The sequence below is a fragment of the Bos mutus genome, chromosome 17, assembly GCF_027580195.1.
Source record: "Bos mutus isolate GX-2022 chromosome 17, NWIPB_WYAK_1.1, whole genome shotgun sequence".
Taxonomy (NCBI): domain Eukaryota; kingdom Metazoa; phylum Chordata; class Mammalia; order Artiodactyla; family Bovidae; genus Bos; species Bos mutus.
In genome coordinates, this window is record NC_091633.1 from 55,725,143 (window position 1) to 55,745,855 (window position 20,713).

Sequence of the window (20,713 nt, forward strand, 5' to 3'; positions counted from 1 at the left end):
TCCCTTTTGCTCTCAGTTGCCTTGACCCAGAGATTCAAAACTGAGTTCTCTGGAAAAGTCACAAATACTCTCTCTCTTTAACTTTTTACTGGAGGATAGTTGATTAACAGTGTTGTGTTAGTTTCAGGTATACAGCAAAGTGAAATGGTTATACATGTATCTACTCTTTTTTAGATTCTTTTCTCATATAGGCCATTACAGAGCATTGAGTAGAGTTCTCCTGGTGGTCTGGTGGTTAAGACTGCACTTTCACAGCAAGGGCGCATGGGTCTGATCCCTGGTTGGGGAACTAAGGCAGTACTAGTGGTAAAGAACCGCCTACCAAACCAAGAGACATGGGTTTGATCCCTGGGTTGAGAAGATCCCCTGAAGGAGGGCCTGGCAACCCACTCCAGTATTCTTGCCTGGAGAATCCCTTGGACAGAGGAGCCTGGCAGTCTATATTCCATAGGGTCGCAAAGAGCTGGACATGACTGAAATGACCTAGCATGCGCATGGGGGACTAAGATCCTCAAGCTGTGGCCTAAAAAAAAAAAAAAAAAAGTCACTCTTGTGTTTGTATTCAGCTTGTGGTTGGAGCAAGTCTGGGGGCATTTACAACTTTTGAATGTAGATATTCTGATGCTTCTTCTATGGCTCCCAAAATAATAAACATAAAACTTAAAAAAAGTTAAGAACGAACGTCTTTTCTGGCCTCATTTTTAGAGAATGTGTTTTTAGGAATGAAGACTCCCTAGAGAGGTTCCTATTGAGTTCCTCAAAGAAGAGAAAACGGATCCTTCCAGAAATTACAAAGCACAAGTCTCTGAATGAACTCTTTGGGAGTTCTTTCCATAATTAGTATCTCATCTGTGTTCCTGCAGAGCCCTCAGCGCTTACAGTGATAGCTGGTAAATACGTTTGCTGAAAATGACTTTTTGCTGGGCTGCAGTTTCAGCTTTGCTGTAACGATTACTTTTTGTATCATGAGTATATTTTGAAGAGTGTGTGTTTGTGTGTTTTTTCTCTCTGCAAACGAACTGTAGTTCAGTTCCTGTGTGTGTGCGTGCATATGCATGTGTGTGTATGTTAGTCGGTCAGTCGTGTCTGACTCTTTGCAACCCCATGGACTGTAGCCCACCAGGTTCCTCTGTCCATGGGATTCTCCAGGCAAGAATACTGGAGTGGGTTGCCATGCCCTCCTCCAGGAAATCTTTCGGATCCAGAGATCAAACCCGGGTCTCCCATATCAGCTAGAAAGGTGCCCTCTGGTGAAGCCCATGGAGACATTTAGGGACTAACTCTTCTGCACTTGTGGGGCTCCTCCTGCCTCAGTTCCTACTGAAGAGCTACTGGCAACAAAGAACTCGGAGACAGCCTTTCCCACCTCCCCCAGCCCCTGGACCCCCCATACCACTGCTGGATGGAGTAGATGTGAAGGGCACCTGTTCGATGACTCTGGACCTCATCACCCAGTTAATGACAGTAACAAGGGGAGAGAGGGAGAGAAACGCGGGTAAATTGGAAAAGAGCTTAGCCAAGGAGCCAGCGTTGACTCGCTGAATCCCACTCCTCTAGAAGGGGTGGGGAGGGGCTACTGCCCAGGACCACGCCCACTGAGGGGTTCCTGTAAGAGAAACTCCACCCCCTCTACCACAAGGAGATTCTGAACTCTGCTTCATGTAGGTGGGACTCAGGGAGAACAAACTCAGGCCTTAGAGAAGCTAAAGCTTCTCTTCTTCAGGGACTTCCCTGGTGGTCCAGTGGTTAAGACTCTGAGCTTCCAATGTAGGGGACCTGGGTTCAATCCCTGGTCAGGGAATTAAGATCTCACATGCCTTGTGGCACAGCCAAAAGGTTAAAAAATGAAACAAAACAGAGTGTGGACTCAGGTCTCCTGTCTGCCTGGAGTCTGGAGGGAGGAGGCTGATGGTCTGTGTGGGGTCAGAGGATGGGAACAGGGCTGTACTGGAGAGGGCTGTCAAGACAGATGATGTGTGAGGTCCCAGAGGTGACCACCCGGGGAGTGAGAGGACTGGGCTCAGCTTGGACAGTCAGAGACTGAGCAGACAGAGGCCAGATGTGCAGGCGTTGCAGGAGGCCTTATGGGTAAGCAGTGGAGGCCCATCTGTCCACAGTGATGGGTCTCACAAGGGGAAAGGCCCACAGAATAAAAAAAAAAATCCTTTTGTCCATGTTTGGGACATAAAGGGACTCTTGAAACTGTCGGATACCTATAGGTGAGCAGAAAATTCCTGCTGGAACTTTCCTCCCCGAGCAGGGTCTATTATACCAGCTCCATATAGCAGGAAGTTTCCCAAAGGAAACCCACACCACGTTTCAATTCAGCTGGTCGAGTCTGAACCTGTTAGCCTGTATAAGGATTTATGTGGACTGCTTCCTTCTGTGAAGTCTGAAGACCAGGTCTCCTGACCAAACTCACTATGTCACGTGCTCATCGGAACATACAGGGGCGAATCTGGGAGAAATGGACACTGTCTATCTCCTCCCTTTCTAGCTCCCAGCTCCCTCCACCCCCTCCACCCTCCACCTGCCACCCCAGGGCTGACTGCTGATTCCTTCTAGCTTGAGTTGGAAGGAGTGGCAAGTGGGTAATGATCTGGAGGCAGCTAGAAGACGCCGGTAGTGACTCAATACAAGAAATGGATGGTGGTGTCAGCAACTTCGTTGAAAAACAATGGGAAGGTCTCAGACCCTCTTGAGAAGTGTGGAGGGATGGGGGATGTTTTGGAGGAGTGATAGTGTCTTCTTTTCTGTGTGTCTTTCTCTAGCTTCTGTCTGGAGTCTCTAAACACACCAGGTCTTTTGTTTAGCTGTGTTTTCCTTTGGTCCTAAGGAACGTTTTCCCCTGCTGAAGCCAATCCAAGAAGCTACAGGCTCAGAGAGTCAGAAGGCAGAGTACGGTGCAAACAGGAAAGCAGATAAAGACTGGTGAGTGGGGACTTTTCTGGTGGTCCAGAGGTTAAGAATCCGCCTGCTAATGCAGGGGACACCGGTTCGATCCCTAGTTCAGGAAGATTCCACACACCACGGAGCAACTAAGCCCGTGTGCCACAACTACTGAGCCTGTGCTCTAGACCCAGGGAACCGCAACTACTGAAGCCTGGGTGCCCTAAAGCCCATGCTTCCCGACAAGAGAAGCCACCACAAAGAGAAGCCTGCACATAGCAACGAAGACCCAGCACAGCCAAAAATAAACGTGAATCAATTAATTAATTAAAAAAAAAAGATTGGTGAGTGACATTTGTGCATGCATACAAATGACTCGCTGCACCAAAGTGGAAGAGAAACTGTGATTCGGTGCTGCCGTGTGAGGGATAAAAGCTGAAATGTCAGAAACATTAACAAGATGCATATGAGAATGTCCTTCTCTCAAATGTCAGACTGGCAACCAGTCTGGATTTCCTTTCCTTTGTAAATGTTTTTCTTCTTTTTCTTCTCCTGGGAACTGAAGGTGATCCTTTACTGCCACATTTTCCCATTTTCACTCTACAGGCAATCTGTTCTACGCTGTTCCCCCCGAGGGCTGAAATGACTTCTACGTATATTTGATTGACTCTAAACCAAAACTGTTTGTCAGGAAAGGAAGAATGGAGGTAGGGATGAGAAGGCAAGTTGAAACTAAACGCACTTTTGAACTTTCAGAGATTTAGAAAACTGGAGGAAGAGAGTAAAAAAAAAATGAAGTGAGCACCATGTTCATTTTCTCCCCTTTCTCATCCTGCGAACATAGCTAGGCATGCTCCTCAAGAGTCAGCTGGTCCTGAGAATTCCAGCTCCACCTGTCCCTAGCTTATGACCTCAGGCCAGTTACTTTAATCTCTCGGTGCTGCTATTTCTGCATCAGTAAAATGAGGTTAAAAATAATATTTACCTCATAGAGTTGTTGTAAGCTAATACACATAGATAATGTGAAAGGATGCCTGGTACTGAGTTGGTGTTAGGTATTTGTTAGCTACTGTTACTTCTTCATTTTCTGTAATTTTCTAGTCAGTGTCTGGATCTTTAGCGATGTGAGGTAGGAAAGGATAAGGGAGGAAAAAAAGGTCAGGTCCAACCTCCAGTGGGTTATTTGTGGTCTGTAGCAATATCACACCCCCACATCCCCTCCTTTCACCATCTGTGTTTTTTTTGATAGCGTTAGGGAGTTGGTTACGTGGATGAGAGCTTGAATCTTTCTGCTCATTTATTCATGCATCTGTGTTTGGTCCTTTATTGATTATGCGACTTAGGGCACTATGCAATGTGCAATCTGTATAGAGAGAATTTCCCCTTAAGGAATCTACAGCCATTTAGTTAGTGGTATAAATCATTAACATCTAATCAGGCTCACAAGGGAGGGGATATATGTATACCTATAGCTGATTCACACTGTTGTACACCAGAAACCACCCCATCATTGTAAAGCAATTGTCCTCCAATTAAAAAATCTAATCAGAAAAATTATGTTTGGGATATTCTGTTAAATCCCAATAAATAAAACTACTCAGAAATGGTCTAAAATATCATATGATATCACCAATATATGGGATCTAAAAAATGACACAAAAATAAACAAAGGACACAAATGAACTTATTTACGAAAGAGAAATAGACTCAAAGGGACAGAATACAGACTTACAGCTACCAAAGGGGAAATGAGGATAAACTGGGATTAATAGATACACATTTGTGTGTGTGTGTGACTCTTTGTGACCCCATGGACTGTAGCCCATCAGGGAATTCTCCAGGCAAGAATACTGGAGAGGATTGCCATTTCCTTCTCCAGGGGACCTACCCTACCCAACCCAGAGATCGAACCCATGTCTATTTTTTTTTTTTTCAGTGTTACAGCTCTATTTTATTTATAAGATAGCAGGAGAATCCAAGACTCGAAGAGAAGAGAGTGGAGGAGTGCGTGGGGAGGGAGAGAGAGAGAGAGAGAAAGAGAGAGAGAGCACGCACGCGCATGCACGCGGGAGAGAGTCCGAACCCATGTCTCTTGCATTAGCAGGAAGATTCTTTACCACTGCACTGCCTAGGAAGCCCAACAGATTACACATTAGCATGTATAAAACAGATAAACAACAAGGAATTAATATATAGCACAGGGAACTATATTCAATATCTTGTAATACTCTATAATGGAAAAAAAATCTGAAAAAGAATAAATATATAGTAATAAAACTAAATCACTTTGCTGTATACATAAAGTATTATAACATTATAAATCAGCTATACTTCGATTAAGAAAAGAAATGGCCTAGGAAAAGTATTTTGTGAGAACAATTCAGTTTCTGCACTAAGAGGCTGTATCTTTAGCCATATTGACATATGGCATTGGTCTTCAGACTACAGATGTGGTCTCTTGTCTCTTCATCTCTACCAAGACCTTCCTTTGAAATTACCTGGCATTTTTCCTTCTGTTGTGAACATAAGCTCCCTGTTCAAGCTTAGATCAAACATTTTTCACTTCGAGTCATTCAGTGAATAGCTACTGAATGCCTGGTATGAACCTAAACACTCTGAGTCCGTTTTAGCCAAAACCGTTGGAGATTATGAATTATCTGGATACAGACTTTAATTTCCTATTTCATTTTTGGTTGTATTTTCACTCATAAACTATGCCTTTTCATTTGTCATCTGGGCTTTATTGAGATGAAGTATGTGGCCACTTTTCAAAATCAGGAATCTAACAGACGACACACTTTCTTTTGAAAGTCGATCAATCATTTCACTGCAAGAAATAGAATCCATTTTTAATTTGATTCTTTTTATAGGCTCAAAAGGGATTCCCAGTTGGTATAGTGGTAAAGAATCTGCCTGCCAATGCAGGAGAGACAGGAGACACGGGTTTGATTCCTGGGCTGGGAAGATTCCCTGGAAGAGGAAATGGTAACCCACTCCAGTATTCCTGCCTGGAGAATTCCAAGGACAGAGGAGCCTGGAGGGCTATAGTCCATGGGGTCCCAGAGTCAGACACGACTGAGTGCAGCACAGCCTCAGCATAGGCTCAAAAAAGGTTCATGCGTTAAGTGTTTTTGAACTGCTAGCAAAATTTTATCAGGTCTTCCAAAATATTATACTTCACTTAGACCACTAACGGTGATATGCTTGATGGTAACTAACATGTCCAATAAATGAAAAATTAGGGGGTAATGTTGTACTTTGCAAAAAGAACTTAATGTTTGATCCGAGTCAGTCACTTGCTTACTCCTCTGTTCAATTTTCCTATGGTGAAAACCAGAAGTTTATCATGGTTAAGATTAAATGACCTTTAAAGTTCTTAGATCCCTAAATTACTAGGATTCTAAGTCTGTGTTCTCCAATATGGTAGCCGGTGGCCACACATGGCTTCTGAGCACTTGAAATGGAGCTAGTCTAAATTGAGATGTGCTCTAAGTATAAAATACACACCAGGTTTTGAAGAGTTAGTATAAAATGAAGTACGTAAAACAGTTTGGCTACATTGGGTTAAATAAAATATTTTATTAAAATCAACCCTACCAACTTGTTTTTATTTAGTATGGTTATAAAAAGTTCAAAACTGCTTTTGTACCATTTTAGACCTTCAAAACAAAGGGATCATAATCTATCTTTAGGGACTTCTTAATGTGTAATGGTTAATGCTTCAGTATTGAGATCCTCATGCCTCTAAAAGTTAAGTCAAAACTCATATCTATCCAAAACTAATACACCCTGCATGGGCAGATATTTAGCACCTAGTAACTCTTTTAAAAAAAAATTATTTGTGTGCATCAGGTTTTGGTTGAAACACATGGATCTTTTAGTTGCAGCATACAGGATCTTTTGTTGTGGCATGGGAACTCTTACTTGAGGCATGTGGGATCTAGTTCCCTGACCAGGGATGGAACCGGGGCCCCCTGCATTAGGAGTGCAGAGTCTTAGCCACTGGACTACCAGGGAGTCCCATCACCCAGTAACTCTTAGTTACTCTCCATGGGGTCCATGCAGTCCATGGGGTTGCAAAGAGTCAGACATGACTGAGCAACTGAATTGAACTCTCCGTTGAGGTCTTGTGAAAATTCTGTGGTTACAATAATGAATGTTCACCCCATGCTTATTGTCTCAACTATATCAAAAGATTATCAGGAAAGACACCAAAATGTTAACAGTGATCATTTCTGGGTAGTGGGATATTGATTGATTTTTTTCGTTATCTTTCAGGCTTTCAACAAACAATGAGGGCTGTTATGCTTCTTCATCAGAAAAATTTATCTTAAATTTCAGTGTGAATGAGCTCTTGAAGTGTATAAACATCCTGAATATGTAAAAAAGAGGTCAATTTAAGAGGAAATATTTCAACATGCTTTCATCTGCTTTGCTTCATTTCCAAATTTTCTATAGTGAATAGGCTGCTTCTACCAAGGGAAAAAGTACACCTCATTTAAAAACTGCACTATCCACCTACCCTTTTAACCTTAAACCTAAGTTAATTTGAATGATGGTTTCCTTAGAACTGACACTTCTCTCTCTGCTGTATTAGACTGTAGAAGAAATACTTGAGGTTTTAGCTTCAGTCATATGCCAGAATAGCTATTTAAATATTTTTGTACCTTACTGTCCACCAGAACAGCATTCAGTTTGTCTATGCAGGAGATGGGGAGGAAGCTCTAAGGATATTTGAATACGTCACCATGTAAGTGGTTTAGGTTTTACTGCAAGAACGTTCATGTAAAGGAGTGCCATTTGCATGAGTCTTGCAGCCAGAGCAAGGATAACACTCCTATGTGCTGTCCAGACCAGTTCAGACTGCTATGGACATGCACACTCAGGAGGGCTCTAGCTTCGGTACACACACACACACACGCATGCGTGGTGAGCCCCATCCCAGTCCCACTACCCATCCCCTGCAGTTGCTTTTCTCCCTTGCCTTCCACTCTCAGAGGTCAGACCCACTGCCCAGCTTGCTTCTGGTACCACGGGGTGTGTGCAGGGCTGTGGCATCCGTGTGTGGGTGAGCGAGACCCATGCCAGCTCTGCTGTCTGCCCTGCTGCATCAGGAGTGAGCTGGGCTTCTCAAGGACTGCCAGGTGTGACGGGTTAGCCTGGCAACGTTCTACTTGTTTAATTTCTTTTCTTTCTTCTTGAAGACAAGTGCCTCTTTGCAGTTCTCACGAGGTGACAGCCTTTGGGAATAAGGGCACTTGGTGTGTGCACGGCAGAACTTACTGTTGGTGGTAAAGATGATCTCTCCCTCCTGAGGGGCGGGGTCTGGGTCCTGGACGACCTGCAGGGCTCCCACAGTCCGGACAGCAGGGTCCAAAGTGACCGAGCTTTCGTTTACGGTCGTGTCACTTGCGCCTGTGATCTGGTTGGTGGGCGGACCTCCCAGAGATCCCTCGTAGTCGGTGGGCAAGTCGTCTAGGCAGTCGGCGTTGGGCTGACAGGAGCAGAAAAGGACCTGTTCTTAGTGGACATCATCAAGTTAGGGATGAGATGTCTACAGCCTCAATATTTTGTCCTGCCGGAAACTAAGTCTTTTACTGTTTCTTCCTGAATCACTTTATTTAAAGACATTCCACAATATAGTTCCTGTAATTACCATGAAAACATCTTCCAAAATTTTCTTTCCAAAGTCTCTGTTTAGATCTAGAGACAAGGTTTTAATTCCAGGAGTAGTAATATCCATACATTAATAAAATTAGTTAAGGGGAATAATATGACATTTATTTATAATAATAGCTCTTCATTATATATAGTGTTTACTTCTCATAATAGGAAGTAGATGACAGCCTGATAATTTGCCCCAAAGACCCATATGTTGTTTGCAAATGAACTAATGGCATGAGAGGAGAGACAGAATAAGACTCATTGTGAATTGTTTGTAAGAGACACACACATATATACAAACACACACACACACACACACACAAAAGCACAAGCATTTGTTGTTAGCATAAGCCAAAAAACCAGCTGGAGAAAAAAGTCCTATTTGTAGAACATACAATTGATCACATATTTATCAAATTCTCTAAATTAAAATCTTAAAATTATAAAACAAGGGTGAGACCACCCAGTGTAATTACCCACTCACTACAGGACTCTTGCCCCCACCAATCCTTCACAGCTCCACTTGAAACCCATAGAAATGGGGGTCTCCCTATTTGGTAAGGCAGCCTGTGTCACCAGCTTTGTAAACTATTTTCTTACTGGACTATCTTACAGTCTCATTCTGGTTATAGTTCTGCTGGCTGAAGTGGTATTGAATATATGACTATCTCCTCCATATGACTATGACTATATGAATATATATATATATATTCAACTATATATTGAATATATGACTATGCTCCTCCATGAGCAGCTTTTGAAAAATGATTTTCAATTGTTCTGCCCCTGCCCAAACTCATAAAAATTATTTTTAAAGGCTGGGGGTGGGTAGAGAGATATGATCTTGAGAAGTAGTAGGAATAACTACTTATCATTTTTTTTTGCATCAGTCTGAATAGCAACATTGCCTTGAGTGATGACAATGACATGGCTTTGTATCCTTAAAGGCTTAGGTAAGGAGAATCCTGGGTTGACACTGATTGAATTAACATCACAAAGACCAGATTGGGTGCAAAGTTTAAAGAGAAAATCTACAACTCATGGACTCACTGGGAGCACAAAGCAAGGAATTCGACCTGCTAGACTCCTGTGCTGGATTTCCATTCTGAAACCACGTCTCCTGAGCTCCATACCTGCGTTTCCAGCAGTTGGCTGGAAATCTCCATCATCCCACAAAACCCTCAAATTCAGCTCCATTCCCTCATCCCTGTGTTCTCTTTTCTTTCTGCTTTCTCCATTTCCATTGGCAGTGAGTCAATTCATTGAAATTCGAGTGGTCAAAAGTCAACTCACAGAATTGACCTACTGAGATGACTGGACACGAGCAGGTATGTTCTGAACACTTTTCACCCCATTACCAGTCTCCCCATCTCCCTACAGTTTCTTCCACAGTATGCTCCATTCTCCACTTTCTCACCAGAGTACTTAAAAAAAACCATAGGTATGATTTTTTTTTTTATCCCCTAAAGAATGAATGATAAGCTCCTTACTATAGCAAACAGGCAGTGTACAGTCTGGCCCTAGCCTACTTTTCTGGCCTTACCTTCAGCCTTTGGAATATATCCACTATTTCAGTGCCTTAGCATGTGCTGTTCCTCTACTCAGGATGACATTTATCGCAACCATCCCCTTCCCCTCGCCCAGGCCAAGGGTCAAGCTTACCCTGGTGAACTCCTACTCACCCCTCAAATCCCAGGCCAAAATGCGTCTTTGCTGAGTGGTGCTCCCTCCCAAGTAGTCACCTTTGCTACTGTAACTTTTCACATTTCTCCAACTCTGTTGAACTCATCTGTTACTGTGTTTGTCTCACTCTACTAGTCTACAAGCTTTTTGTTTTTTAATTCCAATTTTATGGAGATATAATTGGCATGGAATATTGTATTAAAGTTGTACAACGATTTGATACACGTACATATTGCAAAATGATTACCACAATAAGTTTAGTTAATATCCACTGCCTCACACAGTTACAAATTTTTTATTCTTCTGATGAGAACTTTTAGAATCTACTCTCTTAGCAACTTTAAAAAATACAACACAGTGTTGTGAACTAGGGTCACCAAGCTGAACATTATATCCCCAGGTACTATTTTATAACTGGAGGTTTGTACCTCCTGACCCCCCTCACCCAATTTCACCACTCCCCGCCTCCCACCTCTGGCAATCACCAGTCTGTTTTCTGTTTTTATTCCATGCGGATTCCACATACAAGTGAGACATAAGCTTCTTAAAGTGAATCAACTACACTGATCTTGAATTCTAAGCCCTCACATAGTGCCTGACAATTATTAAGTGCTTGATAAATGTCAATTGGGAAATTTTATGTAAGTCTCAGTTTTTTGCTCTGAAAACCTGGGAATATTAGTATCTGCCCAGATCTTAGATCAATGAAGGGAAGATTTGAGAAAATACTTAAAAAAATTCAATTTTTGTGCAAAGCTAAAGTATACCTTTGAAGGGTAGCAGAATGTGCAACCCCAAAGTATGCTACTTTGGCAAAAAGATTGTTTTTCGTAGAAACAATTGAGAAGTAGGTAAAGAAAGGCTCTCCCCACCTCTTGTCTAAAAGCAGAACATAAATTTGTAAGGGTGTCTCTCTCTTCTACTAGGAAGAGGACATTCTCATCATCAGCTGGTGGGTGATTTTGACACCAAAATGGAACATACAACAAACCTGACTGACATGCCCTTATCTGCCATTGGCTCCCCCATATACTTAACTTTCCACAATTTGCTGCCCTAGAAACTCAAAGTCCTTTCCTTTTGTCTCATCACTTCTCTAAAAATTTCTTGCTCTTTTTTTTTTTTTGGCTGTGTGGCATGGCATGTGGGATCTTAGTTCCCTGAGCAGGGATGGAATCCATGCCCTGTGCGTGGGAAGGGTGGAGTCTTAATCACTGGACTGCAGGGAAGTCCCTATTGCTGCTTTTTGAAAATGCTATATAAGCTGAAGTTCTAACCAGCTCTGGGAGTCGCTCATCACCAAGTGCTGCTGTGGCTACTCATGGCTCATATACTGTTTGATTTTCTCTTGCTAATCTGTCATTTATAAGTCTCATTTATAGGGACCAGCTGGTGAATCTAGAAGAAAAAATGACTTTTTTCCCTCCCCTATTCTATGTAAAGATGCTCGTGGGCATGTCCCGTTGTGTAGGGGTAGCAGGGAGGAGTTCCCGGTAAGGATACTGTGCCGGTTGGTCTTCCAGCCATAAACGTCTGAATGTGACCATAGATGCAATAACAACTGATATATTTTTCAAAATGTTGACTTTGCTTGCTGATCACGTTCCTGCTTTCTTTCTTTTTTTCTTTTTATGAAATTATTTTTATTAATTTTGATGCAGCATGTTCACTTTTACTTTGTGGGCTAGGAGGAACAGTGTTATGTTTTTAAGAGAAGGGACTAGAGGAAAAGAGAAACAGTGGATTAGCTCAGGGAGACTGTTAGTGAGAGTAGGCATGAATAATTTGGCTTAGCTATAGTATTAATATTTAACAGACCAACCTTACAGAACCTCACGGTTTATATCCGCTCAAAATGGTTCATCAAAATAGAGTTATATTTTGAAAAGAAAACCACTTTATACACCACTAAGAGAAATTACAGTCATAATGTTTAGTAAGAGATGTCAAAAGCCATCTGTAAGTGAACAGCATATAGGTATTCAAATTCAGGTTAGCAGGGAAACTCCTCAAATAAACCAACTGCTAAATAGTTAGGGACTAGTGAACACAGCAACTCCATGGGACTTTCTATTCATTAACAATCATCCTTCATACCAGGATAATAGTGAGGGAGACAGTGCTTGCTGGGATAAAAAAGGCCTGTGTTATATGGTGCCTTACCAGAGTGCTTAGTGATGTGTTCTGTCATTCTGCAAAGACACCCCTAAACCTGACTGGAGAGAAAGGAGGATGAAGCTCTTGAATGTAGATAAAGGGATGAAAATGCTCTGACAATAAAGGACTCCCCCACCCACCCCTTTCAGTTCAGTCTTTTATTTCTCTTGGCAAAATATAATGGGAAAAGATACCATTGTGATGGGAATTTCACAATCCATGAGCCTCGCTCTCATTCTTTAGCTCGTTTTAGAGAACCTCTTACAAAAATGAACACGTCCCCAGCCCTAAGCTTCCCACTTGTATTTATTTGCCTTAGCGCACAGCAGACACAAGACTACTCAGTTAAAAACAACAGAAGAAAGACACAAATCAAACACAAAACCCTATATTTGGACGATCTAGCGGATCAGGATTATAGCCAAGTCTTTGGTGAATGGACATTCCTCAAAGGAGAATCAGGGTGAATTTCATAAACACCCCTCTGTGACTGGCAGCCTTCCCACTCTGAAGGCCTACAAAGCCACAAACATTTACTGAGCTCTAAGCACGTGTAAGGGATCCAGAGATGAAGGACCAACAGGCACCAATTATCAGAGAGGCTGACAGGCTCTTTTCAATTTTCTTTGATGAGGAAGAAATGGAGCACAAGGAGCTTAAAAAAAATTATAGAACAAATTCTTTGAGCTGCATGAAAAGGGTTTCAGTTAGCTATAGGAAGTTTTTCCTAATTGAGAAGGCTGTGAGCCTGTCCATTTACACGATGAGTTCTAAGAATGGAGTGAAAACATCCTCTCTTTGGTATAATGTAAGCATGGTACTCCCATGCTTAAAGGTTTGGAGAACAGCATCCCAAATTGGTCCCTGATCCAGACTTCAGTACCATCCTCCAGGACAAAGCACCAGGGAGGCATGGGGGCAGCCATATGCCTCTGTGCTGCATGAGAGGCAGCCTGCATGCCTGCCTTCTTCTTCATAGAGGACGTTCTGTTCTCTGGGGCCAGCTTGGGTGGTGTCATGTTCCTGTTTGACTGGCCTTTAAGAATCCTTGGCAAAATCCAAAGATGCTACTGACTTTTACTTTTTTGCAAGTGTGCTGAGTAAAATCCTATCCAGACTGGACAAGAAACAAACTGTGGCCAGGATGCCAGACTGCTAAAAGTTAAAATGTTATTCGATTCTGGAAAGAAGCCCAAAGGCCACCCAATAATTCCCTTTTAAAAACAATGATTAGCTGTATTCTTGAGGCATTTACAATTCTCAGATATTTACAAGGCCTGCAGAAGTTATACTTTCCCAGAAAAAGTCTGGAGTGGAATGCTATTTAGTATGAACTGTAACCACTGGGGGTGGTTTGGTTTCATTGTCCTGACCGAGAAGCCCTGGGGTTGAAAACTGGGAGCTTTGGAGATATCCTTAAGCAACAAGCCCTAGGTTAAACGATGTAACTGTCTACCTTTAACTGCGAACATGTTAAAGATTTTAGAACCCAAAGACACACATATACACATGTAAATACACACATACATACATTTCCCTCCTCCCTGGTAAAAACCAGTTAGAGCCAGATATGTGAAACATGCAAACAGAGAGTTAAATTTTCTAAGTCATTAGTATCTGATAGAGATGCTGGGTTTTTTGCTCATAGTTCATGTTCACTGTCATTGATTTTCACCTTGAATTTATTATGCATTGACAACACTGGTCTGAAAATTTAATGCATTGCCTTTTAAAATCTAGCTCAAAGCTACAGTCACACAAGTTGATTTGTGTTTGGTGTACTGAGTGTAAGAAAAAAAAATCAGCATACAGCTGGCAGAGGCAGCTGGTACAGGGCAGAAAACTCAGCCAGTCCGTGACCTCATGATGCTTCAGGTGTACTCTGTGCAACAGTCACTCTGATCTTCCTGGGATAATTAGCCTTTTGGCATTAAATAAAGCCTTTGATATCTGAGCTGATCCTTTCTTCTTCAGTGACATCTTGACTTTAAAAATTCTATTTCTTCTCTGCCATGAGTAGTGAGGAGTGATGAGAAGGAGGCTGCAGCAAAGCGGAGCGGGTGAGAGGGAAGAGGGTCTCTGTATCCTGCTGGTCTAGCTTCTCTTAGACGGCACCTATGCCGTTCTCACATCTCTCCGCAGCCCTTAGGTCTGGTGGCCTGGCTTGCTTCCCGCCCTCGTGACAGCAGCTGGTGTCTCACAGCCACCAGCCCGTGGCCTTCACTCGATATGAGCCCGGGAAAGTCCTTCCCTGGAGCATCAAGCCAGCCTGCTGGGGGATGTTGTGTGCACTGGGTGAGAGACTGAGTTTGCTAAAACATGTAACTGAGGGAGCCAGCTTGATGGGAGTGGGGGAATTTAGGGCTTCTGGCTCTGGTTTCCTGCTCTCTCAAGCTCTTGCAGAGATGTGAGTTTAGCAGAGGCCGCTGAGCCAGATGCCCAGAGGCTGACCTCTCTGCCCCTTGTCTGGAAGAGCTTGTCTCCTCTGGAAGCTGGGCGATGGAGGGGGAAGTGTGGCGGCTGGATCTGCATGAGGACGGTGCAGGTAAATGACAAGAGAGTGTCATCAGTGTAGCCCTGGCCTCTGCTGGGGTCCGACCCGCCGTCATCCACTGCAGCCCAGAGGAGGAGCCTGTGAGCTGCTCAGGCAACATCTCGACTCACAGACAAAACAACAAACTCGGTGGGAGGGTCACGATGTTCTCAGATGGAGACAAAGGGAGAGGAGGAATGTGTCCAGATGGGAAACTGCTCCCAGGGCCTCATCACGTGACACCGCTGCTCTGGGGTCGAGGGGACACAGACAACCCGGGGCGCTGTTTTCTCCCTGCTGAGTGGGAAATGTGGAGAGACAGACACGATGAGGCTGTAGGCTGTACTGTGCTTACCGGGATCCCTAGGGCTTTAAGAATGTTCATCTTGCACATGGGGCAGGTGCGATGGTCTAGGAGCCAGGGGTCAACACAGGACTTGTGGAAAAGATGCCTGCAATGAGAACCATACATCTTAGCGTGGCGGTAACTGCGGAGAGCACCGCGTCCACTCCAGCCCGGAGACTCGTCCAGAGTCATGCACCGCTCAGCGGCAGAGCCAAGACTCCGGGACCTCCATCTCCGAACACCCGGGCCGATAATGCTCTCTGTTACATCTGTGGTCATACAGTCAGCATCTGTCTGGCTCCCGGGAGGGTCATCTACGAATTGCAGCCAAGACTTCCAAGTTTCAGAAAAGACAGAGAACGTAGAAACAGAGAGATGTTTCTGGATAGAGAGACCCTTGAATGGAAAGAAGGCAAATAGGTGAAACTTGCACAGACCCTTCTGGGATAACTTGACAGTGGCTACTTTTAAATCAATCCCAAATGTCTTGTCCCACCATCAGAAGAAAACCACAAAACAGCCTCATTTCCATTGATATTAGGGCAACTCACAAAAGGCAGAAGAGCTCTTGGAAGCAACTCACAGCACAGGTGAGATTTTAAGCTGTTATGACCGGTGGCTGTTAGGTCAGAAACCAGGTGAGCGGTACCATAAGCTTTACTGTTCAGCCTCACGTGCCCACCCTCAGGAGCCTTCCTCTGTGTGGCAGGATAAGGGGGTGGCATTTAGTAGGTATGGGGGTAGAGGCTCCTAACTTCCTCTCAACTTGGCTCACAGGAGCCCACTCAGAGATATCAGGGGCTGTCTTCTCATGGAAGTCTCACGAGACTCCAGACCACAGGCAGAAGTAGTCAGAATTTCCTGCCTGGGGCAAGAAGAGAGAGAACCATCTGTGTTAAGTATGCGGGCATCCTTAGGACACGCCACCCATGCTTGACTCCTCAACCTTGCACCATTCCTGGAATCCTTCCAGACGCTTCCCTCATTCTTGTGAGCTATTGTTCTAATGATCCTAAGAGTTTTGTGTCGGAATGCTTTAGGCTCAAATGCTTACAAAGGACCTCTCAAATCAGAGAAGAAGCACTGCTTCTGAAAGTGACATGGAGAAGAACCCATGTGCCATGGCTGGGACTGGCAGTGTACAGGAAATGATCAAACTGGGGATTAGGAAACAGAGAGGAGCCTTGTTTAGATGCCCTACAGATTCCCTGATTAGAAGAAAACACATCACATTCATTCATTGCTTTATCCGTGCATCCATCTGACAAGTAACATCTGCTAAGAACTGTGTCCTCGCTGGGAAATCTGCACGATAGTGATTTGGTTCCTTTTCTTTTGAGAGTGTAACAGGAGAGGCAGACACTAGTAAGATAGAAATAAGCTACTTCATGAAGACAGTGCTATATACCTCATTAGAAGAACATGGTGTTAGCAGAGGGTGGGGGGAGCTTGTAACTGGAGATGGTGGATGCACATAGAAAGTTTCCCTGATGACATGCTGAAGCTCAGACCTGAAGGTTTACACAGACATGGTCCACGTGAAGGGGAGGGGGGAGGAAGAAGGGTCTTCTAGGCAAAACGAATGGCTTGTACAGAAGCCCCGACCTGGGCACAGGAATGCACTGCATGTCCCAGTGCAGCAGTGGAATGAAGGGGCTGATGCTGGACAAAGCATCCTGTACCCCCCACCCCTGGGTTCGATCCCCGGGTTGGGAAGGTCCTGTGGAGAAGGGCATGGCTACCTGTTGGGGGCCAGAGTGAGGTACTCCGCCCATGGCAAAGGTCATGAGGAAGGAGGCTCGACATACGCAAAGGCGGGATCGAACCTCAGGAGTCCCCCTGGAACTCCTCGAGCATCTACCCCCATTACCAGAGCCTGCCTACTTTACTACTTTGTGCTCTTACCTACACCTCTGACTTTACGGGGGGCTGTCCCCCACCACCTCTTTCGGAGAAGGAGTTAACTTAGAGCTCCAGTTTATAATAATTCCTGGGCGTGATAAGAGTGTTTTAACCTACAAACTCCTCTGAAGGTTCTCTAGCCTGCCTGACAGGCTCGTCCGGCCACATGTGATTGCTCACAGCCTCCCAACCGTGAGAGGCACGAGATGCTTTAAACCTTCTAAAAACAGGTTCCTTAGAAAAGTTAGAAAACTATTAGTATAAGTATAATGGGCTGATTAGAAATTGTATTGGTGAAGGGTTTTTCATTTGTTGAGCCAATGTTTGTTGCTAAGTCTCCACATCCCCTGCCCTTACACACATTAATGAATATATAGAAGAAATAAGTATTAACCTTTGATATTAATCACGTTAGACCTTAGGCTAAGTAAATTCTTTCCTTAACTAAAACCCACTACACCCTCACCCTGTAGGAATGTAACTTTATTTGGGTGGCGTCTGTTTTGAGAATAATCAGCCCTGGAGAAATAAGTGTCCTGATTGACTGACCGCTGTCACAAGGAGAGGGTCGTAAATTGTCAGCAGGCCCCCCTGGCCAGAAGATGATGTAACACCCTAAGACCTCTGTATACATTTGTGTGAAGCACCTGACTTTAATAAAAGTCAGGACTGCTGTCCCCACGTGACTTTTGTATAACATCTCAGTGTATAAAAACAGACTCTGGAAAATAAAGAATTGGGATCAGTTTCTCGAAATACTGGTCTCCCCATGTCGCTCTCTCTCTCACTCTGGTTGAGTCTCCATCTGGAGCGCAGAACCCACCATGCTTACTAATTATGCCTGGGCTTCTAAGATCCGACCGGGGAGGCCTCAGTGTCTCCTCTCCTTCGGGAGAACGGAAGGACGCCTGCGGCCTACGTAAGTGGTGCAAACTTCTTGTCTTGAAGTTTTATTGGTCTCCCGCGTAAACCAAGCTACTCAGCCTCTTTTCTCCACTGAATTTTCCTACTGAGCTATCCTTATTCTATTACTCTTTATATCTTTAATTAATATCTAATTGAAGCTATTGTATCCTGATCCTCGCCTACGCCGTCTCTCCTTCGAATACCCTGGATCAGCCGGGGCTGGTCCCCGGCAGCTACCCACTCCAGTATTCTGGCCTGGAGAATTCCATGGACAGAGGAGCCTGGCAGGCTACAGTCCATGGGGTTGCAAAGAGTCAGACACGACTGAGCGACTAACACACTCACACTTTCTGTACCCCTCACCCAAAGCAATGATCAGCCTCTCTACGTGCAGGCTCTACATTCAGAAAACAAGTTCCTAATCTAATTGTGCTCACTCACTGGTGGTGTTCCTGGTAAAACGGCAGATATTCTGGTCTCTTTGACTGTCCCTGGGAGGACAGGCTCTGTGGTGTTTCCTGCACGTATGCTGGAGACAGAAAGACAGCAGGGCCAGTTAGCTGTTTTAAGTCCCCAAGTCTCCTCTGCCTCATCTGTAAGATGAAGATATCCCTATTCCTCCCTGAGTCTGCCAGACACAGGAGCCAGAACTTACCACCCTAGGTGATTTCTCGCTCTGCACTGGTCATTCTTCCATCTCCTCTGGGAGGGTCAGTTTTATGTGTCAGATTGGTTCGGCTATAGTATCAGTTATTCAGTCAAACCCTAACTGAGGGTATTCTGCAGATGGGATTCATACCTACAATCTGACTTTATATACAGTAAGTCCCCTACATACGAGCCTTCCAGCTGCGAACTTTCAAAGATGAGGAAGTGCATTCCATCCACGTCAGGGGTGAGTGAAATTGCAGACTGCCCTCCATTTGCATTAGTTGAGTACCTAGGCTAGCTTCGTTGGACTTACCAACAAATTGGACTTAACAAACAGGCTCTTGGAACAGAACTCGTTTGTATGTAGAGGATTGATTTACTGTAAAGGAGATTATTCTAAATCATCCAGGTGGGCCTGAGCAATCAGTTGAAGAGCCTTAAGACCAAACAAAACTGGTTTCCCCGAGGAGGAAAAAACTGCCTCAAGATGGCAGCATCAGCCCCTGCTCAGCGTTTCCAGCCCGTAGACCTGGCCTTCAGATTTCAGGCTTCCCAGCCCTATAATCAGAAAAGCCAATTCCTTGGCTTTTATAGTGGCGTATAGTGGCCATCTGGAGAACTCTGACTGGTACATCCTAAAATGAGACTGTAAGCTCTCTGAGAGCAAAAACTTTCATTTGCCTAATTCACTGGTAGATCCCCAGCAACTAGCCCACGTTTTTGGCACACAGATGATGCGTCAGAAATATTTCCTACATGAATGGATATTTATCAAAAGGCTGGCCCTGCTCACTGCCTGCTCACGGCCATCAAGTCCATGAACACTTTCTTTCTAAACCTTTCCCACCTTCATTGCCTCTTTTCTTCTCGCTGTGCTGCCCCCTCATTCGTGATCTCATTAATTGTTGTAACAACATCAGAACCGCTCGCCATGCCACCAGTCTTTCCCTGTTCCTTTCATCCCACTCATCCTTGCCAGATTTATCTTCCTAAAATAAAGTGTTAGCGACGTCACCCTCTTGTTCGCTCTGTTCTGGGCTAGGAGCTGGGTACCGAGATGAATAAGACAAGGTCTCTTCCTTCAAGGCAGTACCACAGTGCTGCAGAGGTTCCCTGGGAGTTGCAACAGAAAAGGTCATTGAAAGGCCACTCTCTGGGATCCACTGTTTTCTGGCTGTTTGATCTCAGGCAAGCCTTAGCTCTCCAAGACTTTAATCCTTTTCCCAATCAAATTTTATTTTATAGGTATGGAGTTTGTGAGTGATCGAGTCTGTGTGTGTGTATGAGAGAGAGAAGAAATAAATAACGCCCATGAAGCTTAAATCATTAAGTCCTGGCCCTCCTTAATTGTAAGCTACCATTCATCCTATTAATACCACTATTACATCTTGTTTTTAGATATTATGTTATCACTCTGATTTCTACTTTAAACTTTCTAATGCTAAAAGCAAGTAACTGCAAATTTAAAAAAAAATCAAAGGGAGAACTAAGGGCAACAAAAACAGTGTTGAAATGATACATAGGGTGATCATGGTGGTTATTAACGCATACTCATTAACTAACATTCATTTATTCCTGGTACCATATTTCTTGGGTTGGCCAGATAGGAAGACTATATTCTTATAATTGGGATTGCAAAACAATCTTTTTTTCCCTCTCATATGGAAAGAAAAATAGAAGTCACTAGACTAAATAAATAAAGGAATAGGGAGAAAATCTGGAGTTTAGCGAAATGCAGCAACAGTTTAATAAACATCTCTAAGGCAAAGTCTATCTCAGCTCATCCTGTCTGTAAGATTCACAGCAGGGCGCTGTCCCTTCCCATGCTTTAACAAAGACTGCATGAGAAAGTACACAGAAAGGAACAACAGGATGATAATCTGTCTCCTAACAATCCTGACAAATGAGAAGTACAACTGACAGTTGACCAAAACACCTCTCCTTCCTTATTCACCAAAGAGAAATGCACACTTTATAAAGAG

At 43.9% G+C, this 20,713-nt stretch overlaps 1 protein-coding gene and 1 non-coding gene across 3 annotated transcripts in view; both read right to left on the minus strand.

Annotated features, from left to right (window-relative positions):
• Positions 1-20,713, minus strand: part of RNF150 (ring finger protein 150) — a 278,977-nt gene that overhangs the window by 42,437 nt on the left and 215,827 nt on the right. For both annotated transcript variants that reach the window (XM_070386570.1, XM_070386571.1), the window contains exons 5-6: positions 15,282-15,378; positions 8,173-8,383 (exon numbers count right to left, since the gene is read on the minus strand). In XM_070386570.1, coding sequence (XP_070242671.1) covers positions 8,173-8,383; positions 15,282-15,378 — 308 coding nt within the window. The remainder of the gene's footprint in view (positions 1-8,172; positions 8,384-15,281; positions 15,379-20,713) is intronic.
• TRNAR-CCU (transfer RNA arginine (anticodon CCU)) lies at positions 6,834-6,906 on the minus strand. The gene has a single exon. It is a non-coding gene; the product is annotated as a tRNA-Arg (tRNA).